The sequence below is a fragment of the Lutra lutra genome, chromosome 16 (assembly GCF_902655055.1).
Source record: "Lutra lutra chromosome 16, mLutLut1.2, whole genome shotgun sequence".
Lineage (NCBI taxonomy): Eukaryota > Metazoa > Chordata > Mammalia > Carnivora > Mustelidae > Lutra > Lutra lutra.
In genome coordinates this window covers 30,713,141-30,740,611 of record NC_062293.1, presented here as the reverse complement: position 1 = coordinate 30,740,611, position 27,471 = coordinate 30,713,141, and the positions used below count along the sequence as shown (strand labels likewise).

At 41.2% G+C, this 27,471-nt stretch overlaps 2 protein-coding genes across 2 annotated transcripts in view; one reads left to right on the top strand and one right to left on the bottom strand.

The window, feature by feature from the left end:
- Window positions 1–27,471, bottom strand: part of ANKFN1 (ankyrin repeat and fibronectin type III domain containing 1) — a 518,608-nt gene that overhangs the window by 478,240 nt on the left and 12,897 nt on the right. Inside the window, exon 2 of the mRNA XM_047708413.1 lies at window positions 25,980–26,077. Coding sequence (XP_047564369.1) covers window positions 25,980–26,013 — 34 coding nt within the window. The 5' untranslated portion in view covers window positions 26,014–26,077. The remainder of the gene's footprint in view (window positions 1–25,979; window positions 26,078–27,471) is intronic.
- LOC125087769 (actin-related protein 2/3 complex subunit 2-like) lies at window positions 18,262–19,345 on the top strand. The gene has a single exon (XM_047708414.1). It carries the CDS (start codon window positions 18,382–18,384, stop codon window positions 19,117–19,119), a length of 738 nt encoding a protein of 245 aa, XP_047564370.1. The 5' UTR covers window positions 18,262–18,381; the 3' UTR covers window positions 19,120–19,345.

Sequence of the window (27,471 nt, the reverse complement as noted above, 5' to 3'; positions counted from 1 at the left end):
TTTATTTTTTTAATTAATTTATTTATTTGATAGAGAGATCACAAGTAGGCAGGGAGGCAGGCAGAGAAAGAGGGAAAGCAGTCTCCCCACTGAGCAAGGAGCCCGATGTGGGGCTCGATCCCAGGACCCTGAGATCATGATCTGAGCTGAAGGCAGAGGCTTAACCCACTGAGCCACCCAGATGCCCTTAGAATCTGTTTTATATTAGCCTATAGCCATCATCATCTTCTTCCAGGATTACTGCATCAGTCTCCTGCCTAGAGACCCTGCCTCTGATTTTATACTCAGTTGTTCTTCACCTAGCTATCAGAGCAAGTTTCCTGCAACTACTGGTGGTTTCCTATGCCCTTAAGATAGGGGAAGTTGAAAACAGCATCACTTAGTCAGCTTTCTTTACCTGGCCCTACTGTTTCTTCAATCTTTTTGATCTCTGTGGCTGTGCCATGTTAATTCTTTTCTTTGTGTCTTTGTACCTGTTGCTCTTTGCTAAGCTGGTACACTCTGGTACCTCATCCGTCTGTCATACCTCACTCTTTTATGGCTCAGCATCAATAACACAGTACGTTAATAATCTCTTCACTTGCCTCTATCTTCTCCTAGACAATGATCCTAGTCAGAAGCATAGCCATCTCTGTAACCATTATACCCCCTATTTCAACACTATCCCTTCTACAGACCAGGAACTATATAGATATTTGTTGAGTGAACTAGTCAATGAATGAAATCATTCAATGTGTTTCCAGTATACAGAAAAAGGAACAACCATTTTCTGGGCATTATTTTGTGCCATATCCTGCATCAGGGATCTCATGGACATATTATTATCCTGAATACTGTACCGTGCAACAATATAATAATATTCACCCTATACTGAAGCCCTACAATGTGCTGGGTCCCGTAATATAGGCTTTATAAACATTGCCATACAACAGTCTTTGTGCCCCTTTGTAAAAGGCAAAACTGAGGTGCAGAAATGGTCCCTCAAGCAGTATTTATACAAAGTTGTCTAAAGTTACAAAGCTGGATTTTCTTTCTGTTTCCACACCCCTCCTTGCAGTCCCCATGTGAACAGTGGCATGATTCTTCCCTTATTTTCTCCTCTCGTTGCCTCATCAGAACTGCAGAGGTCTCTCACAACATTATGCTTAGAGGCCATTCCATTCTGATAGATTCCTAGACTCTGGGAGAAATTGAGCTGGAAGGGATCTGGGGAGACTAGTCAAGCTAACCCTCTCCTAACAGAAGTGAGAAGACTGAAGCTAGAATAGTGAAGTTGTATTCCTAAAGCCTTGGAGTTCCTTCTTAGTTGATCAAGGGAGGCTCTTCCTACATACAGCTGTTGTTTGCTAGGGGGACATGTTCAAAAACAATACTGCTGGTGGCTAATATTCTTGTAATACTTACATAAAGATACACACATTTTAATTTCATGAAGTTTACATCAGGAGGTTATTAATAAAGGAGATCCTGTTTTCTTAGTTTGAAACTATGGCCTGCTGTCTTTTTAACTAACACCTCTGGTGATTCTGACCCAGGTGGCATAGGACCACATTTTAGGAAACAATGCTGTAACCACTCACTTGAGTGTCATCCTTATCACATTTATTAAAATCAGTTAGCTGCCATTTTCAGACCAGACTATGACCCTCCCCCAGGAAGGCCTTAGGTCTCACTACCTCTCCCGGCTCTATGCCCTCCTGCTGAGGTCTGGGCAAACCCTTAGGGGCCAGTCCTGGGTGGGCCTCAAGAGTCCGAAGTTCTGAGAGCATGTAGAAAAGAAGGCCATCTTGGAGGGCTGAGCACAGATCTGGCTCAGGAAGAGGCACAGAGTCAAGTCCAGGGTCTGGGAGCAGCAAGTTAAGGGCCAAAGTGAGGAAACTGAGTTAAGAAGGCTTCATTGCTAAAGTTCAAGGTGGGGCAGTGGATAAAGTAAGGGTGACTGCCACTTTGTCTCATCGGAAATCCATGTTGTGTGTGACAGGGAAAGACAGTAAAGGCAGATGCATTTGTTCCCTGTCTCTCGAGGGCATGCTGCAGGCCGAGCACTACACAAGGTGGCTCCATTGTGGTCTGGCTCCTTGAGGCAGCCAGCCCAAAGCTCTGCACATACCTGCCTTTCATCTGTTCATTCTGTTCCATTCCTCCTCTTTTTTTTTTTTAAGATTTTATTTATTTATTTGACAGAGAGAGAGAGATCACAAGTAGGCAGCAAGGCAGGCAGGTGGGGGGGACAGGCTCCCTGCTGAACAGAGAGCCCGATGCAGGACTCGATCCCAGTACCCTGAGATCATGACCTGAGCCAAAGGCAGAGGCTTAACCCACTGAGCCACCCAGGCGCCCCTTCCTCCTGTTTAATAATAGTAGCAGGAGTTATGAACCAAAGAGAACACAGAGCAGTAAGGAGGTCCAAGAGATAACTGGGATCAGACGCACTGAAGAAGAAAGGTAGCAGAGGACCTATTTGAAAGAGATTCTGTTCCTCTTTCTCCCAAGAAGCACAGGAATGGGAGCACACTGGACACCTCTCCTGATAGCCTCCAGCCAGGGGTTTTACAAAGGCCCCAGGATGGATCAGAGCTCCTTGTCTCCTAATGAGCAGGGTTACTGTCCTGCCAGTGGGCAGTATCGAAGGCAGTTCCTTCCCTGAGGGCCACTCTGCCCTGTGGCATCATCTCTCCCTTTGGCTGGTGCGCTGAGGCCACTAAGTGCACGGTCAGGGCAGTCAGGAGGGAGGGGACTATAAATAATCTGGTGACAGGAGGTTCATGTTGTCTGTCCCTTCCCTTTCTCCAGTCACCTTGGAGACAGCTGGGTGAGGCCAGGCCTTCCAAGTGGCCCCTTGTTCTCCTCTGCCTGGTTCTCCCGCTTGAGGGAAAACAGTACAGCATCAGGAACACACTGCTACTTGGCGTCACTGTCCTGGTGCCCACTGTTCTTTCTGGCCTCATGCTGGGAGCCCTCCTTATCCTTGCCTTGAGTGTGCTCACTGCCTATCTATGGCACTTACAGAACAGAGGCTGCCGTAGCCTCAGTGCAGAGTGTATGAAATATCAAGACACTTAAAAGGGTTCTCAGAGAGAACTCTCCTTCCAGAGTGGGACAAGGCAGGATACGAAAGGCATCCTTCCTGGTCCTTGACTGCCCACAAGTGTACTCAGATGGGCTGGGAGCAACCTGAGGGCTGGACCCAAGCCTCATTCCTTCATCCCAGAATCTTCTGGGATTATACAGCAGGCACTCAATGTTGGAGGAAAATAAAAGTTGGAGAGGCCAATGAAATGACAGGGAAAACAAACACATTCTGGAGACTGCATTACTACTCTAACAAATGCCCTTATAAGCCCAAATCCTGAGAGCTGATGCTATGCCAGGCCCTGTGCTAACCTCTGTACCTAAATTATTTTATTTACCACCATAACCATTCACTGAGCAAACAGAGTTTAGGTAACTTCCTCATATAGTTTAACAGTTAATATCTAACATGTAATCTCGGAACCCAAGCAGCCCCATGTCAGAGCCCTCCACTTGGAAGTACTGTACTAAACCCACTAATATTACAGGCCCCCATGGCTTAATTCTTGAAAAACAGATACAAGTTAGAATGTTATCTCATTTTAAAGTTGATTTGCTTGGGGGACTGTGTGTGTGTGTGTGTGAGAGAGAGAGAGAGAGAGAGAGAGAGTCAAAACTGTTCTCAGTGGTTCTCAGAAAAATGTCCTCTTTAAAATTATGATTGGAATGGTATTTGCATTCATGGGTATGACTGAAAAGCTAGAGCAGAAGACCATCTAAATGTTAAGGAGGAGGCAAGGAGGAAGGCATTGAAGCTCCCTTAGAGGTCCAAAGGACAGGTGTTTGGGAAACTGCAACTTTTAAAAACAGAAGTGGGAAGAGGGTGTGAATGGGTCGAAGGGGGGCTCAATCCCTATTCCTGACTTATTAGAGTTGTATAAATAGAATACTTCATTTGTCACAAAAGAGATGGCCTTGTGCCTCTCCTGTCAATGCTGCCCTCAAGCAAGAGGGTTTTCCTTCTTCTTTATCTTTTTTTTACCTAAGAGAGGAAAAAAGGACAAAGATGATGTTTATTTTAAAAGTGCATGTAAACAAAAATATCTCCCTACCAAAAGTTACCTCCTCTCCCCAGCCACCCCCTCAGCACTTCTGTCTAGTTTTTATCAGACTGATTTTAACTCCTGAAAAGCCAAACAAAATCCCATGGCAGGATTTTCACTACCTCAGCCTAAATGTCTTCAGAGCTGTAAGTGAACAAAGCAAACACCCCTTAGTGCAGCCCTTGGAAAAATCAGCTTGACACTGCTCTGTATTTTCTGGGGAAGTTGGAAAATGAAAATGAGAAAGCCTTGAAACCTGTTAAAATTACTTACAAAAGCTATGGACTCTGAAAAACGATCTGAGAATTTTGAAGGGGTGGGGGGTGGGAGGTTGGGGGCACTAGGTGGTGGGTATTGTAGAGGGCATGGATTGTAGGGAGCACTGGGTGTGGTGCAAAAATAATGAATACTGTTATGCTGAAAAAAATAAAAAAATTTAAAAAAAAAATTACTTACAAAAGCCCCATGAGTTCTTCCCTCTAGGGAGAGGGAAGGAAGGGGAGACAGTGTTCCACTTTACCCAGCAAACGGGGCCGTCTATTTGTGAATTCCGTGCAGGATTTTCTGTGGGAAGGGATACTGAGTGGAAAGAACACCTGTCCTTGTTCCCTCAACTCAGAACCTGCCTAACAATACACTGCTGCATCTCCAGATGAACTTGGCATTATTTCATATGTAGAGGCATTTGGAGTTTAGTGAAGGACACATCAGCCCAGAATAGGTTGGACTTGGGTTAGAAACTTACCATCTCTCTGTGACTTTGGGCTGATGACTTGGGACAATGCATTTCTTCTACAGAGATAGGCCAACAGAGCTCTGCTGAAATTTTACTAGCTTCAACTTGGCCCACAGGAATCGAGGAAACCTGTCCCATGTCATCTCTTAAGTTATGTCTTAATACCTAGCTTCTTACCCCTGGCTCCTTATGATCCAGCTACACTAGTCTTTCAGTACCTCAAACTCTGTTTACATGTCACAAAGCCCCGCATATACTCTCCTCTATCTGGGGAAAAGACATACGCAACTCCTGTAAACTCTGCCTACTAGACCCTGACTCATCACCTATCTGGGGAAATATTTACCACCCACAGGCTTACCACAGGCTCTTTAATATCGCATCTTAGATGTTCATTTACCGCATGCTATATAGCTATGATTTCCTATTTAGTTATACAATTATATGACTGTAGGCTCTATGAGGGCAGGAATGTGTCTCTGTTTTGCTGCCACTAACTCCTCAGTTCTGGCATTTAGCACTCAATAACTAATAGTTGAACCACTAAGAGACCTTTACTGTGCCTTGATTTCCTCCTTTGTAAAACTCCAACTGGCTCACAGGGTTGTACCAATTTTAAATGTGATAAAGTATACTGAAGACTATCAAGCACATTGTTACCTTCCACTCTGTTGAATTCAAGATGAATTCTAGCCTCTCTGCTCCAGTGAATCTGCTTTCTAAAATCACCAATGCTATTATTTAATCATAAAAAAGAAAGAGATCTTGCCATTTGTGACAACATGGATGGACTTAGAAGGTATTATGCTAAGTGAGACAAGTCAATTAGAGAAAGACAATTATCATATGATCTCACTTACATGTGGAATCTAAACAAAACAAAACAAATGAACAAAAAAACCAGAAACAGACCCATAAATACAGAGAACAAATGCTATTGCCAAAGGGGAGAGGGATGAGGGATGGGCAAAACGGGTGAAGATGAGTATGAGACATAGGATTCCAGTTTTAGAATGAGTAAGTCACAGAGATGAAAGGTACAACACAGGGAATATAGTCAGCTGTATTGTAATTGTGTTACATGGTGACAGACGATAGCTACACTTGCGGTGAGCTTAGCATAATGTGTAAATTTGTCCGATCACTATGTTGCACACCTAAAACTAGTGCAATGTATGTCAACTGTACTTCAATTAAAAAGTTTAAATATATCACCCATGGCCTACTGACAGATAAATCCCAAAGTCTCATCTTTGTTCTTTTGGCAGAGAACACAATGCTCATCAAATCCAATATTCCACTGTACCCCCTACATTTCTTAGTTTCCTTCTAAGTAAGCAGGGTCAGATGACTAGTTCTGGCCAATGAAATGTGTTCTGAGTCATTGTGTGTCTCTTGCAGACTGAGGCAGTAAAAGCTCATGTGTGGGCTCCAGTCTCTCTCTTGTTCCACCCCAGTGACCAGGGAATATTGCAGGTTCCATATCTTCCAGTTACAAGTTGGGAAAGACTGGGTCACCCCAAGTCCTTGCATAATTAGCATGTAACATATAAGAGAAAAACCTTTGTTGTCCGAAGCCAGTGGGATTTGGGGATCAATTTGTTACTGCAGCATTCCCTAGCCTTCTGTTACTGCAGCATTCCCTAACCTTCCCTAAGGAATACAGACCCCATCAGAATCGTGTAGAATTCTTAGCCATACTCTCCTCTTTGAAATTACTTATAACTCTGGTTTCTGGAAGTCAACTCCTCCCTCATTCTCCTCCCTCTCAGACATTGTCTCAGTAACCTTGAAGGTCTTCTCTTTATCCATCCATGTTCCTTTAAGAGATAGTTCCTGGGGTGCCTGGGTGGCTCAGTGGATTAAAGCCTCTGCCTTCAGCTCAGGTCATGATCCCAGAGTCCTGGGATCAAGCCCCACATCAGGCTCTCTGCTCAGTGGAGAGCCTGCTTCCTCCTCTCTCTCTCTGCCTGCCTCTCTGCCTACTTGTGATCTCTGTCAAATAAATAAATAAAATCTTTAAAAAAAATAAGAGAGAGTTCCTTGGGGTTCTTTCTGTGGTTTCCATTTTCTCTTATTCTCTGAGCTTTCCATGAATTATTTTATCTAGGCCCACAGCTGTAGCAATAAACTTTATACTGACTCACTGTACACCTGCATGGCTAGGTTGTCCCTCTCTCCTGGATACTAGGCCCCCACACTTAAGTGCCCCTTGGACATCTATGCTTGTGGTATGTGCCTATAAGCATCTCAAAAAGCATGTCCAAGAGTAAATACATTATCTTTTCTCCAAATCTTTTTTCTTCCTATAGTTTTCATTAATCTAAACACCAGAATGTGTTTCTAATGCTTTCTAATACTCCTTTGGCTGCAACTGTCAGAAAGCCATCCCAAACTGGTAAAAACATAGAGGAATGAACTGTCTCATACAATAACTGGGATGTCCAGAGGATGGAGCTGACTCCAAGGACTCCAGAAACCTAAATCCTATCTCTATATCTGGATCTTCCTATGTCTAGAGCTGTGCTCTCTCTATCCTTCTCTCTCTCTCTCTCTCTCTCTCTCTCTCTTTCTTGCCCTCTTGTTCTCTCTCTGTTCTGTTTCTCTTTGTTATCTGCATTCTCTTCCTTCTTTATGGAGGAGGAAGTGGGAAATTAAGGGTAGAGAATGGTCACCAAGTCTTCTAGCTTGAAGATCCCAGTGAAAGAAAGAAGCTACTTTCTCTTGGCATCCATATATAAAATATCAGGGGGGAACTCTGATTATCACTTGGCAAGTCACTGTATGCAGGAATTTGGTGAAATAAGATGATCAAAAATATCATCATAAACTCTGCACCAGTGCCAGGAAATCTGGGTACTATTATTGCAAAGGCTATGCAAGGACCCCAGGGAGGAAAGGGTTTCCCCAGCAGAAAAGGGGTATTACTTGTAGAAGGTAGAAGGAGTACTGAGTGTTTTGTCTACTCTCTGACTCAACCTTATATTTCTCCTTACAGACCCTATGATCCTGAGACAGAAAACCAATCAGTTTTCCCAACATACCATGTTGTTGTATGATTCCACTTCTTGGAAACTCTTTAATCTTTGCCTGAAATGCTGAAAACATCCCAAAAACGATTTGGGAAACTCCTACTCATCTCTCAGATCTTCCCTAGGGAAGCCTCTCCTGATTCTTCCAAGGAGACATGATCATTGTCATCTTTGGGCCCCAAGGTATCTTATGTGCACATCGACTATAGCACTTACACCATACTGAACACATTCATTTACAGATTTGTCCTTAGTATACTATTTGGGCTTCTTACAGGAAGAATTAGCTCATAATCATATTCTCAGGTAGCTTTTATGCCTAACATGGTGTTTTTGCTGAATGGCACCATAAATAGTGACCAAATCTGAATCTGTACAAAAACTTAGCTCTCTGAGAGCACTTATTTGTCTATTCACTTGGCAAATATTTACTTAGTTGCTTCTGTTTTTAAATACTGTTCTATGCAATTAAAAATTAGTTTTATGATAGATAGGTAGATAGGCATAAGACTTATGCCCTCAAGGGGCTTATATTCTAGTGGTGAGAGACGGACAATATATTCATAAAAAAAAAGGTATTTTTTCAGACCATGATGAGACAGATGAAAAAACAGAATAGTGGGACAGAGATTATAAAGGATGGGGGATATTTCATTATGGGGGCTGGATGATGACCCCTACAACAATTAGGCAGCTACTCAATGCTCTGGAGCAGAGGACACACCAGCAGCTAAGGGTTTTGAGTGTATTTGGGTATGTCTGAGGAATGGAAAGAGGCAAGAATGGACAAAATGTCATGGTGAGCCAGGAAGAAGCTTGTGAGAGATGAGGAATGAGAAGCAGGCACAGATACATTATGTAGGACCTTAAAGGACCTTGGATCTTATTCTATTTGCAAAAAAGAAGGTGAAGAATGAGCCAATGACATGATGTGGGCCCAGTTTAAAAATACCACTGTGGTTATTGTGTAGTGAATGGGTTGGTCTATTTATTGAGGGGTGTAAGTGTGGATGGCAAGACTGAACACAAAGTACTTAATAAGATGAGCACTATATGAGTCCTAGGAAAATATGGAATAGGGTAATGACAGAGAATATTATAAAAATAGGCCAGATGTACAGTATGGGAAAAATGCACATATAAGTGCTTCTCCTAGCTCCCATCCAAGCAAACCATGACCATTGTACAAGGTACACACAAGCAGTGGAGAGGTATCTTCATTCATCATTCATTCCCTCATTCAAAAAACATTTATGGAGCCTGTCCTAAATTCAATCCTCCAGGCTAGGAGCCAGAGAAGTAATGGTAAACAAGGTGGACAGAGCCCCTGCCTTTCCAGAGCTAGCAACTTAGTGGGGAAGAGAACATGAATATTGTGATTTAAGTAATTACTACTGTGATAAATGCTTCAGAGGAGAATTAGAAGACTTTAAAGAGGATAGGAAGTGATGCAAAGCTATGACCTGGAGGATGAAAAAGAAATATCCCAGTAAAGAAAAGGAATAGGAATAGCCAAAGCAGAGGCACGTAGGTGGCTCAGTCAGTTAAGTGGCTGACTCCTGATTTTGGTTCATGTCATGATCTCAGGGTCCTGGGATCGAGCCCCACATTGGGCTCCCCACTCAGCAGATGATTCTCTCTCTCCCTCTGCCCTCCCCCTGCTCATGCACAAGTACTCACTCCCCCCCCCCAAAAAATAAATTAATTTTAAAAAAGAATAGGAGCACCTGGGTGGCTCAGTGGGTTAAAGCCTCTGCCTTCAGCTCAGGTCATGATCCCAGGGTCCTGGGATCGAGCCCCACATCAGGCTCTCTGTTCCGCGGGGAGCTTGCTTTCTCCTCTCTCTCTGCCTGCCTCTCTGCCTACTTGTGATCTCTGTCAAAAAAATAAATAAAATCTTAAAAAAAAAAAAAAAAGAATAGCCAGAACAGAACAGAACTTGCAGATGCTCTGAGGCTGGAAGGAAGATATACTCAGGGGAAGTGACAAAGGATTTGTCTGGGGTCCTCTATCGGAGGCTGTCTGAGTAGCGAAAGAACCTGGAGACAAAAGATGAAGCCAGACTGATAGGTCTTTGTAGACATTGTTAAGGAGTCTTGAGTTTATCCTATAAGCAATGGCAGACCATCAGAGCATTTTAATCTCTGGTATTGAAGAAGTGGAAGCTGTTTGTATACATGTGCTGTCAAAGTGTTGTGGGAGACCTGGGAAGACTCCTTAGTCATCTCTGTGTCCCCAGTTATACATGTAATGGAGACATTCAGCATGCAGGAAAACATTAATTTCAATTGCCCTCTACTCTCCCAGTGAGAAAAGAGTTTTGCAACACAAATTAATTCTACAGAAGGAAGAGTGAAAGCCAGTGTATTACCTGAAGGAAAGGCTAAGAGGTCATGGAGATGGAGATTTTTTTTTTTCCAGAAAAACAGGGATGATAAATCTATCAGGAAGCTGAGCTGTATATTGCAAAAAAAACCTCATTTACCCAACTTGACACAGAAAATACATTAACTCCCATAGTAAGAAGTTTTAGAGTTAGTTAGTTAGCAACTTGACATCATCGTAACACCAGATTTTTTTTTTCCCATGTTCTGTCTGTCACTCTTGGTACTTGTCCAAATTCCCTCATTGTTATAAGAGTGCTGAAGCAATTCTAGGCATCACACATAGACATGACTATGATCAGTAGAGAAAGAGGTTATGTTCTTCCCGTATGTCTCTAAGCTAATGAAGGAAATCTTCCCAGAATCCCCTTGGCAGCCTGCTCCTCATGCCTCATTGACTAGCAATGTATTATATGTCCATGCCCAAGCCAATCACTGGCAAGGGGTGCTGCACTACTAGAACTGGTGGGGTTTCATCATGACTCACCCCTCAGGCTTGGGCTCACTTCACCTGCAGCATACGACCACAGGAGAAGGATGGATAGTTCAACTAAAATTGTTAAAAATTAGGTAGGTAGTGATGAATTGTTTCTAAGTAGGCAACACAGCAATGCCTAATACCTTAGTGTCTATATTTCAGGGTTGAAGTCAGTATTTATGATAATACCTGTAACGTAGCAGTCACTGCTATATTTTGAACAAGTTCTTTGCAAGCTCTTTAAATCTATCTGTACAATTACAAATCCGCTTGGCTGATTATTAAAAGCAATCCTTAAGGATCTCTACTGACTAGCGCAGCAGGAGGTGCTATTTGTAATTAAACGTGAGGGAGTGGAACTAATTCTTTTTTCAAATGTGTGGAATAAACGCTTTACCTGTATCAGTCCATAATCTACTTCCTCAAGTTCAGTCAGAATGAGTTAGATCTCACTATCTTTTTGAGGTAGTATAGCTGTTATGCATATGAACACAGGATTAGACGAGCATTAGTCCAGATCTCACCTCTATCATTTACTGTCAGTATTAAACTTTCTAATCCAGTTTTTCATCTTTAACACAGGGACAAATATTATGTTATAAAGATTAAGTGAGATAAACAAAACGTGTAAAAATTTGTGGAATATAGTGTGTGTTCTGTAAATATTAGCTCCTTTTGCTGTTCTCTAGCTTATGTAGTGGTCAAGAAGATGAAATGAGAGAATACATCTACAGCAATGGCCCATAGTAAAACGTTAATAAATAGCATCTATTATGTTTGCCATAAGCCAAAACAGTAGCTGCGTTTATTAATACCATGGAGTTTTATTTCTACATTTTGATTGGTGGAACCATGCCACTCCAATCATGCTACAGGTATTAATTTTTTAGACAAAACACATGGTTAGTGTTTCAAATTACTGACTACTCCCTTCAGGGCCTGTCATGTTACACTAAATGGTCTGGTGTGGTCATTCACCAAACTAATAATTAAATGCTGGAATTTTGCTAAAACATGTTACAAGCAAAAGATATTGGTCTTTAGCCTATACCCAAGAATGGGTGTTTTGGAAACTATATATTTTATCCTTTTGAAAAGTTGACTTGTCCTTAATCCCCCCTAACTGTCTTTATTTATTGAATTCCACAATCCAGCAGGCTCTGATGTCCACTGTAAAAAAGAGTGGTTTCTTTGCATTTCATTCTTAACAACAACAAAATATCTTTCATAAATGGTTTCAATAGATCCTAACATAATTAATGTCATTCTGACACAAACTGCTTTAAATTACTGAGTACAAAGAGCCTTTGTGGTAAAGAATAACACACTAGTTGTCCCAAGAAAGAAGGAAGAGTTTAAAAATGGGTTTTGAGAATGGAATGAAAGGAAGATGGGGTGGGGTATTTGCTCGAAGAACCAATGTCAATAATGGCACCCCAGTTCCTAATTGGGAGAGAGGGTGGTGAAGCCAGAATTATAATGCAACTGAAGAAGTTTCAGTCTGTTCTTCCTCTTTTTCTGCACCTTCCAACTCTTCAGTCAGCCATACTCACAATGATATCCTGGGAAGCACACACCAATCACTGAGACCTCATCACCAGGAGCCTCCTGAACCAACACTTGCCTCAAAGACTTCATCCAATGATGTGGTCAGGAAAACAGCACTAGGACTGACTGCCAGTCTCCTCTAAGAGATTACTGGGACCAATTCCATCATGCCTCCCATACTAATTTCCCTCATTCACCATCAGAAATCTAAATCCCCCCCTAATTTCATTCTCATCTGCTCTGTTTTAAATCTCATGATTTAAATCTGGCAGGCAGCCCCCACGATGGCCTCCTGGTGACTCATGCCTATGTGCAGTCCCCTTCTATGCTGAATAGAGCTGACTTGTACAACCAATAAGATGTTGCAAAAATGATGGCGTGACTTCCAAAGTTAGATTATAAAGGGCATTAACGCTTTCATCTTTCTCTCTTGGACTGCGTGCTTTGAGAGGGAGCCAGTTGTCATGAGAGGATATACAAGCAGCTCCATGGAGAGGTACACCTGGTGAAGACTGAGGTCTTCTATTGATAGCCACGTGACTGGAGTCATCGTGGAAGCAGATCCTCCAGCTTGGGGCAAGCCTTCAGATGACCGCAGCCCCAGCTAACATCTTGACAGCAAGCACATGGAAAGTTCTGAGCCAGAACCACCCAGGTAAGCCACTCCTGATTTCCTGGACCACGGACATTAGGAGATAATAAATGTTGAATGTTTAAGCCCTTACATTTGGGAGTACTTTGTTACACAACAATATACAATAATCAGTGCTCACCTTCCCATCCTTCTCAAATCCTAGGCCACGCTTCCTCAAACTCCTGATCTGTTATCCTTTAAGCATTTACTTAGTCCTTTGTCTTAGCTGAAACCTGGTTCTCTCCAGATGACATTGCTTTTGATGTAGCTCTATAACAGAATACTTTCAGCCGCAAATAGAATGACTCAGTGACTTACACAGTAAAGACACTCAATAATCTCATGTAGCAAGAAGTCTACAGAAAACTGTCTTTAAATTTGGGGAAAATCTCAGTGTTGCCCAGATTGTTTCTATCTTTTCACTCTGTTAACCATAGTATAGTCACAAAATGGCTGTTATAGCCCACAACATCACATCCACATCCAGAACAAAAATAAGGAGAAAGGAGAGATGACAATAAATTCACTTCTCACAATCATCCTTTTGATAGAACAAAAATTTCTCCAGAAACTTCTCTGGAAACATCCAGTAGATTTCCATTTGCATCTGACCTTACAATCTTTCTAATATAGTAACTCTCTGATACACCCTGTCTTCTCCCATGTTTTTTTGAAGTACTTAATACTATTTGAAATATGTATTCATTTGTTTCTTGTCTGCCTCCCCTCATTAGAATGTAAGCTCCAAAACAGCATGGCTTTTGCGTGTTTTGTTCACAGCTGTATCTTCAGCACCTAGAACGACTGATATGTAAGCAAGTGCTCAAAAATACATTTTGTTGAATGAATGTCCTTTGGCCATAACCACTGTCATAGCCACCATTAGCTACGAAAAAGGTTACACAAGAAAGTACTGACAAAAGGGAATGATACGACTTTGTGATCTTAGACCAAGAATTATTAATCCTCTGGCACTTGATACATGATTGAGATTTTTAGGCAAATAAGAAAAGATGGGGAGATGGCTATTAGCTAAAGAACCAACAGAGTTCTGCCCAAAGTCCTCTTTAGCAGAGACTTCTTAATTCCTATGTATCTTAGGACAGAAAGGTAAGGTCAATATCCCCCCTGCTCCCCATTCCCACTTTTAAACTCTAACTTCTGTTCTCTCTTGCAAAACCCTTTGTTTATTTGAGGTTTACTTCCTGTAGATATACTCTCCTTGTTGCTACCATTTTTCTGGCCATTTCTCATATATTATAATAAATTAGCTCTGGCTCATGTTCCACCCCTGCATCCAATTTTAGTCATCATTCTTGCTGATTTCAACACACATGTGGGCAATTCATCTAATACCCCTAATACCATGGCTCATCTAATACCATCTAATACCATGGCTCTGAAGACCACTACTCCAATATGCAAAACATGATTCCTCAACTTCTCTCTCTGATACCATGCGCTGGGATTGTCATTACCAAGAATATACCACCTTCCAATCAGGACTGTAAGCATCCTACATTTGATCATCATCTCCCGTGCTTTCAGCGTGCCTTCTCCAGTTCCTCACTAACAATAATTGCTCAATCTCTTTGTATCACTCAAGCCATATAGTCCACCTCTGAAGAAGTATCCTTACTCTTATCTAAGGTGAATCTTTCTCTTCTTCCCTTACCTCCTCAACATTGTGCCTTCACTCATCCCCGCTCCCCTAACCTGAACCATTTTTACCTCTCAGTTGGGTCAACCAGCAGCATTCAGACTCACTCTGGTACGTTCCTTAGGGCTAGCTGGTTTTGGCTCATCTAACTTCCTTGGAAAGGCCCTGCTTGACCCTCCTATTTAAATAGCTCTCATTCCCTTTGCAGTCACTACTGCTCCTATTACTTCATTTTGTTTCCTGTACGGTACTTATCATTCTATGTAATTGTCATTTAGTTAACTAATTTATTGTTTCTTGTTTATTGTCTCCCCTCACCCAATAGACTATAAATCCAGTGAGAGTAGAGGTCTTGCTTATCCTTTTCACTGTTCCATCTCCAGGGTGTGAACTGGTGCTGAAACTTGATGGTGCTCAATGAATATCTGATAAATAAATAGGTAAATGGCATTTTCCACTCCCCCACATAAAATACCCTTCTTCCGAACTTCCATGTTCCTGTCACTCTTATCCAATTTTTGTTCTCCCTTTCAGAGGCAATACTCCAAGTATCATCCAAAGACTTCTATTTCCTTTTCTTTGCCTTCTCTACCTATATTAGACTGGGTTTTGTTGGGGTTAATCTACAGCATGAAATCATCCATAAAACCTGGCTTGCTAAAATGTAACACAGAGGCCACTAGGGGCGAGGGAAGGTTTTGGGGAAGGGTATAGGCCTTTGGAATACCAAGGCCTGCCTGACCACTCTGTCATAGGAATGCTGCGAGGAGTTGCCTTCTCCAAAGCTTTCTTTTCTTTTTTCTTTTAAGATTTTATTTATTTATTTGACAGAGAGAGAAAGAGAGAGACAGTGAGAGAGGGAACACAAGCAAGGAGAGTAGGAGAGGGAGAAGTAGGCTTCCTGTTCAGCAGGGGTTCCATCCCCGGAGTTTAGGATCAAGACCTGAGCCCAAGGCAGACACTTAAGGACTGAGCCTTCCAGGCACTCCCAAACAGCTGTCCTGTGACCTAAGAGATGTATGCATTGTCCCCCAAGGCTATGTTTAGCAGAACTCGTAGACCGCACAGATTAGCATATCTTATCTTTCCCATAAACGCATCCTCCTAGTCCCAGTAAGACCCCTGTCACACATCATGTGCTTGAGAAACAGTGATAAAGATTTTATGATTTTCCTGAAGGACCAATAAAAGCAGGAGAGAAAAGCAAAAGGTCTTCATCTCTGAGCGTTGACCCCCTTACCTTCTCTCTTTCATAGCAAAGTTTGGGGTAATCTTTCATCCGTTGGTACAGGGATTGCTGGCCATTCCCAGCAGGTTTCCACTTCCATTTCTTTTTTAAAAAATTTCTATTAGTTTCAGAGGGAGAATTTAGTGACTCACTGGTTGCATGTAACAGCCAGTGTTTAATACCTCAAGTGCCCTCCTTAATGCCCATCACCAAATTGTCCCTCCTCCCATCATGCACCTCCCCTCCAGCAACCCTCAGTTTATTTCTTAGAGTTAAAAGTCTCTTATGGTTTGCCTCCCTCTCAATTTTCATATTATTTATTTTTCCTTCCCTCCCCCTATGTTCATGTTTTTTTTTCCTTAAATTCCACACATGAGTGAAATCATGTGTTATTTGTCTTTCTCTGACTTATTTCACTTAGCATAATAACTTCTAGTTCCAGCCACATCATTGCAAATGGCAAGATTTCTTTATTTTTGATGGCTGAGTAATGTTCTATTGTATGTATATACCACATCTTCTTTATCCATTCACCTGTTGGACATCTGGGCTCTTTTCTTATTTTGGCTATTGTGGACAGTGCTGCCACAAACATTAACCCAGAAACTGTATTACTAGGTATTTCTCCAAAGGCTTCCACCTTCATTTCATCTCCTCCCTGTTTCATACAACAGTAACCTCCTGGTGCCAAATTTGGTGGCCAATTTCCAGCTGTTGTCCTTTTAGACTTTTATTGTTATGAAGAAGTATTTCAATATGAAAATCAGACCCATATTGGACAGTGCAGACGCAGATCATTTCCATCATGGCTGAGGGTTCTAGGTCCATCAGCAGCATTTACAATTCTCGGGGTTTGGCTCCTTCCTTGTTGGACTTTCCTTCTCTGTCTCTTCTGAGGCATTCCTCTCTTATAATCTAATTTTAAATAAAGGACTACTTCATGGCTAAGTTGTAAGCCATCTTCTCTAACTTTCTAAATTCCCCTTAGGTAAACTTACTCATTCCTTTTATTTTATTTTATTTTATTTTATTTTGTGTGCTAATTTATGCCTTTTAATTCATTCCTCTTATTTTAAATGACATCTATAAGCTGATGACTCAGGAATTTATATCTCCCATTCAAATTTTTTCTTTTGGGCTCCAAATTCATACAACCAACAAGCTACATGATAGCCCAAATCTCCCATGTCCAAAAGCAAACTCTCGATCTTCTCCCCAAATATGTTTATTTCCCCAGTCTTCATTGTCTCAGTAATGACACCACCATCTACCCATTGCTCATATCCAAAACCTGCAAACTGGCCTAATTTCTCCCTTGACTCTAGACTAGAACCTGCAAGTCCTGGTTCTTCTTCCCACATACCTTATTTGCTCTATATTTACTATACTATTTATTATATTTACTATAAGCCTATATATTACATAGTGTGTGTTTACATATTATATTTACCCATCATGCACACACACACACAATCCCTTAGCTAGCACAAGTCACTATGATTTCCCTAAATATACCATTATCACTTTACTTTTCCTTCAAATACTGTCATCATGGAGCTACCAGAGCAACCTATTTCTATATACATCCTGTCATTTCTCTGGCTCATCACAGAATCTAGAATGAAATCCAAATTCATTAACATGACTTTAACTTCCTGCATGATCTGCCTCTGCCTAGATCTGCAACTTATTCTATGACCTTCTTCCCTAAAGAGAATCCTCTCCAGCTGAACAGAAGTTAATTCTGCCCTGTGAACACTTCAAATTCTTTACTGTCCTAGGGGCTTCACACAGCCTCTTTTCTGCCCTGAATAGTTTCCCCAACTTCTTCACACCCCAGGTCTCAGTTTAACTGCCTTTTCCCTCAGATAAAACCTCTCAGACCACCTATTTCCCCCTAGTTTCTCCTCTGAGTTAATATAACAGATCATATATTAGAACATATTTATTTCTAATGAACTCCCAGTTATTCTTTCTCGTAGTAGTATATGTTATATTATTTATTTATATTTATTTATTATATGTCTTCTCTACTAGATGATAAGTTCTGTGAAAGAAATATCATGTTTATTTTATTTACTAATTGATATGAGCTTTAGCACATAATCAGGCCCTCAATAAATATTTGCTGAATAAATAAACAGTGTAAAGAGAAAAGTTTTTCTGAAGGGAGACAAATTTCGGTTTGATTCCCAGCTCTACATTTTAATAGTGTGATTTTTTATGTTTTCTGCTTTATTTGTAAACATCACTAAATATACATTTTTTTTAATTTTAGTATTAGATATGTCTTTTAACCTCACTGAGCTCTAGATTTTCAAGCTATAGGGAAAAGAATAGTAATATATAGCTTCTAAAATTGTTTAAGCATTTGGGACATAATATGCACTCAATTTTTTTTTTTCATTTCCTTTACCTTCTGTTAAAAATAAAAGGTCATACGCTCGCGCTCAAGTTCGAGAACGCGGCCGCCGGTAACAAGCCAGAAGCAGTAGAAGTAACATTTGCAGATTTCGATGGAGTCCTCTATCATATTTCAAATCCTAATGGAGACAAAACAAAAGTGATGGTCAGTATTTCTTTGAAATTCTACAAGGAACTTCAGGCACATGGTGCTGATGAGTTATTAAAGAGGGTGTACGGGAGCTTCTTGGTAAATCCCGAATCAGGATACAATGTCTCTTTGCTATATGACCTTGAAAATCTGCCGGCATCCAAGGATTCCATTGTGCATCAAGCTGGCATGTTGAAACGAAATTGCTTTGCCTCTGTCTTTGAGAAATATTTCCAGTTCCAAGAAGAGGGCAAGGAAGGCGAGAACAGGGCAGTTATCCATTACAGGGATGATGAGACCATGTACGTTGAATCTAAAAAGGACAGAGTCACAGTAGTCTTCAGCACAGTGTTTAAGGATGATGACGACGTGGTCATTGGAAAAGTGTTTATGCAGGAGTTCAAAGAAGGCCGCAGAGCCAGTCACACAGCCCCGCAGGTCCTCTTCAGCCACAGGGAACCGCCTTTGGAGCTGAAGGACACCGACGCTGCCGTGGGCGACAACATTGGCTACATTACCTTTGTGCTGTTCCCTCGCCACACCAACGCCAGTGCTCGAGACAACACCATCAACCTGATCCACACGTTCCGGGACTATCTGCACTACCACATCAAGTGCTCTAAGGCCTATATCCACACACGTATGCGGGCGAAAACATCTGACTTCCTCAAGGTGCTGAACCGTGCACGTCCAGATGCCGAGAAAAAAGAAATGAAAACAATCACGGGGAAGACGTTTTCATCCCGCTAACTCTCAGGAACAGGAAGAGGAGGCGGCTGGCAGCTGAAGGCGGGAACACTTGCTGCTGGATAATCGTAGCTTCTCAACGTTGCCCCTCTTCAGGTTCTTAAGGGATTCTCTGTTTTGGTTCCATTTTGTACACGTTTGGAAAATAATCTGCAGAAACGAGCTGTGCTTGCAAGGACTTCATAGTTCTCAAGAATTAAAAAAAGAAAAAAAGGAAAAAAAAAAAAAATAAAATAAAAGGTCATGGAGCTAGAGGTGTGAAAACAAATGGAAATGAGGGGACTGACACGATATCCCCTTTCCCTGAGAGCTAATTAACTTGGTCCTGGGAGTCACCCAGATTATTCTCAGAGAGAAGAACCACCAATCCCCAGGACAAAGCCATCCCTCAATGAGTCTGCCATGTATCTTTCATTGTACAGAGTTAGGCTCAGGAAAAGAAAATGAAGAAAACTCTGTCCTACTTCAGTCAGATACAGATCAGAGTTGAACTATGGGGTCTGTCTTTTACTAGTGGGGCTGATTCTGGCCAATTCTTTTCATCTTTTAGAAACTGGATTTCTACATCTATAAAATGGGAATGACAGGATCTACTTTTACTGCTATTACTATAACTGAATGAGAAGAACACTGTTGTGTTTACCACAGTGTCTGGAAAACACCTGTAGATATGCAGGTGTGAGTTTATTCACCTGTCCCTCCTAACTATAAGGACAGGATTATAGCTTAATCTTTATAATGCTCCACTGCAAATTGGCAGTAAATGCTCTAAAGAGTGACAGCAAATAAACCTTTATGCCCTTAATTCACTGTATCAGTTAAATGAGTGAAAATAACACTCCCTTCTGCTCACATTTTTGGCAATCAAAGCATAAATAAGACTTTTTCAACTCATACTTAGATTTCAGTTTCACAAACTCCTACTCCATTTGTTTTGCTAACTCAAGTTTCATGTCCGTGTATTTTGTTAAATTCAGTTAATTTGCTACCACTGTAACTTCTGGTGGAAATGACCAAATTTTTGCCTCTATGTTCCAAATTTAGCAATAGATCATGACACTCAGATATTTCTTCAGGGAGTATTAATTGTAGGGGGGAAAGTGATGGCATCTTATTTAGGTTGTCTGGGAAGTCAAAGGAAGATTATAATTTATAGTTACTATGGTAGCTAATTATACCTTCAAGGATATGCCAGTTGCTGTTAAAAAACAAAAAGGCTTTGATCATAGATGAGACCCTTGTTGGGGAATCAAAGAAAATAAGAAAGTGGAATTTATGAATTTGCCATTTTAAAAAATGCCTGGCTATGGAGACTGAATTTTTCTTTGAATAAAAAGAGAACTCAAATTGGTTTCCCAAGGTGCTAAAATTTGTATCAAGGTTCTAAAAACATAGGAACAATATTGCAAAATGCTAACTCATGTGTTTTTATCTATACTCTCTCCTTACCATGGTGGTCTCTTGTATTCAGGAAAGTGGAGATCATTCACCAAAATTCAGGCTTTTAAGCTCAAAAGGCTTGGTCCAGGTTATACCAGGGTAAGAGAGACTGGGAAGAATATGCCGTTAGGCAGAACTAGTTGTCCTGCAAAACTCTTCTACCCCTACACAAGTAGATAAAGATCTTCTGAGCACAGGAGGTGAAGGGTAGGAGGAGAAGGACGAGCTGAAGCAAGGTCTGGAGGGCTCTGTGCTCTGCCTCATCCCTTTGTATTGAGTCCAAGTCCTGGGAGGGATCAGTGAGAGAAGGGATTTGAGTTTGCTTCCTGATGAGGGTTTGGGAAAATCATCAAGGTCTAGGAAGACCTCACCTAGACCCCCAAGTCTTGTATGGCCCCAGAATGGCGTGAGAAAATACTTGAAAACTCTCCAGACAGGAGAGCAAAAGGCTACAGAAGGGCATAAGGAGCTCGACAGAATGAGAATGGTACAGTTTATGATCAATGGCTGAAGAATATTGCAGGACTGGATGGATACTGGCGACCAGTGATCAGGTGCCGCACTTTCCTCCTCCTACCCCCACATCCCTCCAAATTTTAGTCCACACAAGGAGAAAGAGGGTGTAAATTCTCATCTGACTGTGTTTAAATCTAAAATGTCTGTAAAAAACTCATTAAGACTATATTTTCTGGGTGCCTGGGTGGCTCAGTGGGTTAAGCCGCTGCCTTCGGCTCAGGTCATGATCTCAGGGTCCTGGGATCGAGTCCTGCATCGGGCTCTCTGCTTGGCTGGGAGCCTACTTCCCTCTCTCTCTGCCTGCCTCTCTGTCTACTTGTGATCTCTCTCTGTCAAAAAAAAAAAAAAAAAAAAAAAAAGACTACATTTTATGTCATATTAGAATTAAGTAGCACTCCAGAAAAATAAAGATGTTACCATGTATTTTGCACACCTGGATTCATAGCTACTGAAAGTAAAGATTAATTCGAGGCAAGCCATTTGTATCTATTCAGAAATGAAAATAATTTCAAACCCACAGCCCAGAGTCCTAACCTTTACCACAAACTTCAGAAAGATGCATAGAGGATTCAGGAAACCCATCATCCTCCTCATTATTTAGGCAGAGATACTTTCATGAAGCTCTCTCACGTTACATCCTATCTAAAATCTCTGGTGTGGGTACCCACAATTTACAGAATAAAAACTCAACTTCTTAGTATGATATCTAGGGGTCTCAAAACACAAACCCCGGCCTATCTGTCCAGCCTTGCATAAAATCCTTCAGGATGGTGTACGTTCCAACCACAGAAGAAGTGCCCCATCCTGATCCTGTAATGTCATCTTACTCTGCTATGTCTTTCTGATTTTTGTTCCCTTACTTTGCATTGTTCTCTCCACCCAACTCTTGCTTAATATTTAAGAGCATGGACTTCAGAATCCAACAGACATGGATTCAAGAATTCAAATTCTGGTTCTTCAACTGACTACCAAGGCAACTCTGGACAAGTTTCCTCTTATGTAAACTTCTATTAGACACTAATGTGTGGGGTGATTGTGCACTATAATTAGATAATGAATCAAAAATGAATTAATGGATGGTTAATGAATGAACCTAGCACACAGTGATTTTTTTAAAAAACAAAGCAGAGGCTATTACTACAATTAACAGTGTAAAACAAATTTTTTTTAATTTTATGATAATATATTTATCTGGTTTAGCAGGTAGGTCATGAGTTCTCTGGTGGCAAGAGTTGTCATAATCTGCACTGTCACTTGAACCAGGCATTCAGTAAATGGCGATGGAATGCATGTTCGGATTAATATTCAAAGCTCAGGTTAAACTATCAGAGTTTCAACATACTTGACTAGTCCTCTCTGATATCCTAGGCAGAATTAACAGCTCCTTCTTCTAGGAGCTGCTAATGCTTCCATATGCCTCTTATTTCAATTTGCCTTGTTATGAGTTGTTTATATATGCTGTTTTCCAATTATTTACATGCCATGCACTTGAATATCCCTCAATAAAATATTAGATATATTCTTGAAAACATATTTTTTCATCTTGTTAGCCCAGCCACCCTTTCTTAAACTTAAAACTATCCTTAAACTTAAAAGCAGAATCTGGGACAGAACAGATGCTCACTTAACACTGGCTAAATTATGTTGAAAACCTCAAATCATCTTTACTAGCTGTAGGGACTCAACAGTATCACATCTGTATTTGCAGGGCAAAGTAGGGTGGGGACTGGAAGTGCCAAATTGCTGTGCACAGCTGAGCAGGGTTGTCCCTGACCACACAGGACAGCTGGGCTCAACATGAGAGAAGAGCTTTCACTTTTGATCGTCAAGATAATATTTTAAAATATAAAGCCAAAAGTATTTGAGATAACATGCATCCTTTCCTTCAAAACATGCCATATGGAATCTGAAGCCCTTGGATTAAGAATCATTAAGTCCTACTTACTAAATAAAGACTGCCAGTCTTCTGGAGAACCAACAGAGAGGGATACAGAACATGAAGCATGGATAAGAGTAAAACTTAATTTGGAAAAAATAGCAAGAATTAGCCAAGAAAGCCCAGCCTCTTTTCCCCAGCAGTTCAAATCATACTAATTTCTACTTCCGGTTCACTCCCTACACCATCGCCAAGTATTAATTGTCCCAGCTCCCTGATAAAGTAGTTGGGTGGATGATGACAGTGGAAACCCCATTTGAACCAGGATTTGTAATTTCTGGGGTGACCTACTCATTCCTGCAGGTAGCCAGCTGCGATGCGCGTTTAGTAAGGTCCCAGTAGATGAAACACAGCATACTCCAGCTGTGCAGAAATGAGAAGGGAAAAAAACCTGTATTCCATTGTATCTGGGGTCATACCTGCCCTCTCAGTGGGTCTTCAACAAGTTCCTTTTGGTTCAGGAAGAATTTGGTAGCTGTATCAATATATTCTCCCTCAACCTTCTACCCCACCTCTCTGAACACCCACCTGGTTCCTTCTGTATAAAATCTTATCCCATCAATAAACCACCAAAATAGGTTATTTTATTATGTAGTTGAAAACAGGACCAGACCCTATGAGGCCTGATGGGATGATGAGACTTCTCCAGAGTCTGTCTGTTCCTGCAATCCTCAGTGCTTTCCATAAAGGTAATCAGACTAGAAAGGATGATGGAAAAGAAAAGTCTAGGGCCATGCAAATCTCTACAATGTGGGTCATGGGTATGTGTTTGAGAAGACGCATGATTAGCCCAGCCACATTACTTTCGTTTCAAGATTATGTTAAAGTATGTAATCCTGGGAAGATATGCAACATACATATGAGACTGCACTGCTAATCCCCTATCATTTAATACAAATTGTATGAGCGTGTATATAAGAGGTTATCAAGAACTCCTGCGTGGTTCATTTGTGCTTCAGTTGGTTGTGGTTGGGGTACTTCTGTTGGATGGCAAGTAAATGAAAAATCAAGAAACTTTATTTTTAAGACTTCCTTCCAAGCCTATAAAAATGTCAATAGAGGAAGTAAAAAGATCAAAATGTGAGAAGCAGGGAGGGAGAGAGAGATACACAAAATCAACTCATGAATCCTTTCCTCATATTGCTCTTAAGCTGGCCGAAATCACAGTGGGTGGGTACTATTAAACCTTTGTGTTGTCTGGAAACTCACCATCCACATCAGCACAGGGCTCACTGCATTGAGAGAGGAGGGTCCTATAAAAAGCATATGAGATGGGGAAAGAGACAATTCAGGAGCTCAGCATTCCACAGTAGCAGGACCTCTGCTGCTTGTGTTTACTATTTTCATTTAGTTTCCCAGCCGACTGGGCTAAGCTCCAATAGGTGATGTGGCCACAAAGAATATGGCAGTTTGACCAACAAAGGATTTGACCTGTGCGGGCAGCAACCAGGATTTTCAGGGATTGCCAGCATTCAGCTTATTCTCTGTATTTCCGACCAACAGCCATGCCCACAAAGAAAGCCAAAGAGGAAATGGGCTAACTGGAACTAGAAGAAAGACTTCTGATAATAAATGTAAGGCCCTAAATTGTGAGAATTTGAATAGGCCTTAGATCTCACTGAATGCTTGCCTTCACTCATTTGTAGAGTGACCACAATCTCTGATCGCTTGGAACAACTTCCATTTACAACTGGCTGCTCTGGCATAGTTGGCACAGTTATTAACAGCACTTCCTCTCACCTTCAGACATGTCCAACAAATTATCTAGGCACCCATTCATTTCACAAATCAGAAATCTGAGGCCTAAAAAAAGAAGGGGAGTAAGTGGCAATGGGTATAGATTGAAACAGGTCATTGGTTAGTCTACTTTGGCCAACAAGAAGAAAAGCAAAACAAAACACAACCCAATCTTCAAACATGATATTATTTCTCTGTTTACCTCTTTGACAAAATTATAAACTCTTCAAGGTCAAAAATCTGTGTCTTAGCCTCATATTTCTCAATGCCAAGCACATACCAGGCACTTAATAAATATTTGTTTGACTATTACCCTAACATACTTTCATGTACATTATTCCATTTGATTCTCCATTGGTACCACATGATGGATAATACTGAATAAAGATGAGAAAATTCAAAGTCTAGGATATTAAATGCTAAGGAAGTCAAGAGCAAAACCACTAAAACCCAGGTCTTCAATGCTTCTTTCCATTACATTATACTCAGTGTTAGAAGGAGTCTAAATGGAGAGAGAATATTTGCTTAGAGGGATGGAGCCTGGAAGAGCCAAGGAAAATGTGGTAGGCAGAGAAACATCTCTGTGGGCTCAGAGATTTGACTACTGGACCAACAAAATTGTTTTTCAGGGCCCTGTATTTCTTCCAACATGGTTGCTCCTTTCAAAAAAAGGAAGCACATCATGTGCCGGCAGCAGGGTGGAAAGGGGAGGTTTGGTCATAGCCCAGGATGCTAAGAGGGCAGATATTCAAAGTAGATGGGTGAAAGCCGAACTGAATGGACCTACAGTGCAGCAGTTAGCTTGGGTCAAGCTACCAAGGGTTTTCCCCTCACAAGGACTTCCATAAGACATACCCAGGGCCCCATTCAAAAAGGGATCAAGCCTGGCATTTTCCTGGCTGTTTACTTAAAAAAAAAAAATTAAAGCTTAGCATTTTGAAAAATGTATTTCTTGGAGACAAATATATTTTGGCCCAACCCACATCCCACTAGAACTTACCACACAAAGTTTCCAGTTCCATCCCCAGGCCACAGCACCACTGTACCATGAAGGGTGATATTTTATTTATTTAATTTCTTTTTTTTAAATTCTCCCATTCTAGCTCCTTTAGCAATCAGTTGGTTTGTATTCTTTTGTCTTGACATTGCTCTCTTTCCTTGCACCCATTAAGTCAGTGCACTGTTTACTTATTTCCATGAAAACTTTTTTTTTCCAGTAATGAAATAAACTTACCCGACTTGGAGCTATAAATGCCCCCGGGGATCATCGGGAGTCTCCTTGACTTCCTCCTCACCCAGATGTCATCACCATTCAATCGACTATAGGCCACCCTAGAAAAGATGTGCACTCTTGTTCAGACAGGAGCCAATCAAGGGTGGATTGTGACTTCTCTCTCCTCTTCCTCACCCCGATCCCCAGTCTAGCAATGCAGTGTACAATTATTAGAAGTAACAAGAAAAGAATCCTAATAAAATCTCACACCATGACTCAAATTCCAATTTTTAACGACTGGTAGTAAGCATCTTTCATCTTCATGAAAGCAACCAAGAACAGAGTCTCTGTGGTGTTCCTCCTAGGCAGTAGAGGGCACTGTGGGCACACACTGGAAGTAGGCCTTTTGTGCCTCAGGTATATGACCTGTTAGTAGGAATATACTGTGTGGTTGCTGTCTCCACAAATGCATCTTTCATGTCAAGTGACTCTACGGTTCATTTGGCTGCCATGACTCCACAGAAGCAATAACAATGACAACAATAAAAACTGATTGTTCTTTCTTCTATTTTCTTCTTTCAAAAGCAGTCTCCTTTGGTGGTGAGGGAATCTGGAAACAAACAGACTTTCACTCAAATCCTGAGTTGGCTACTTTCTGCTTGTATGACTTGTGTCTGAACTTCTCTTTTCCTCATTTGGAAAGTGGAAATGGCAAGACTTATGAACTGGATTATTGTGAAGATGAAGCGAGATCATGCAGATGGGGGTCTCTGGCATATAAACATCAATCTGCGGTTTGGATATTGTAACAACTGTTGTTGTTATAGTTTTACAATGTAATCAGGTGTATGGATGACCATGCCCAAACCTAGACTCTTCCATGTTCTCTGAGGCTCTCAGCCTTCTTGTTATTGTCTTTTATTTAAAACCTTGCCCACCAAGTTACACAAGGGTTTCATTAGTGCTAGCAACATTCCCATGAGTGGTGCGAGAGTAGAGGTGGCATCTCACCGCAGGAGGCAATGATTACTCAGCTGGGCCTCTCAGGATGGTTTTGAGAGTCCAGGGGATTATCCAAGCACAGGGATCCTCATTCTCACGACAGGCTCAGAATTCAGAGTCAACACATATAATGATGCAGTGCCTCACTAGAGAGAGTATGTACGGGTATGCAGGTTGCATACTGCATGGTAGTTTATCAAAAACTGCAGCTAGAGTGTGAAATCTGACCTGCTGCCTATTTTCATAAATAAGGTTTTATTGGAATACAACCACGTCCACTCATCTACTTGCTGTCTGTGGCCACTTTTGTGCTGCAATGTAGAGCTGAGAAGCTGCAACAGAAACCGTACGGCTCTTGATGCCTAAAATATGCCTAAAATATTTATTTGACTCTTTACAGAATGTTTGCAGACTCCTGTGCTTTTAGTCTTTGAACCTAGTACCTTGTAGACAGTAGAGGCTCACTGGTAGATGCTCATCCTGAACAAGTGAATGAAAGAATGAATGAAGA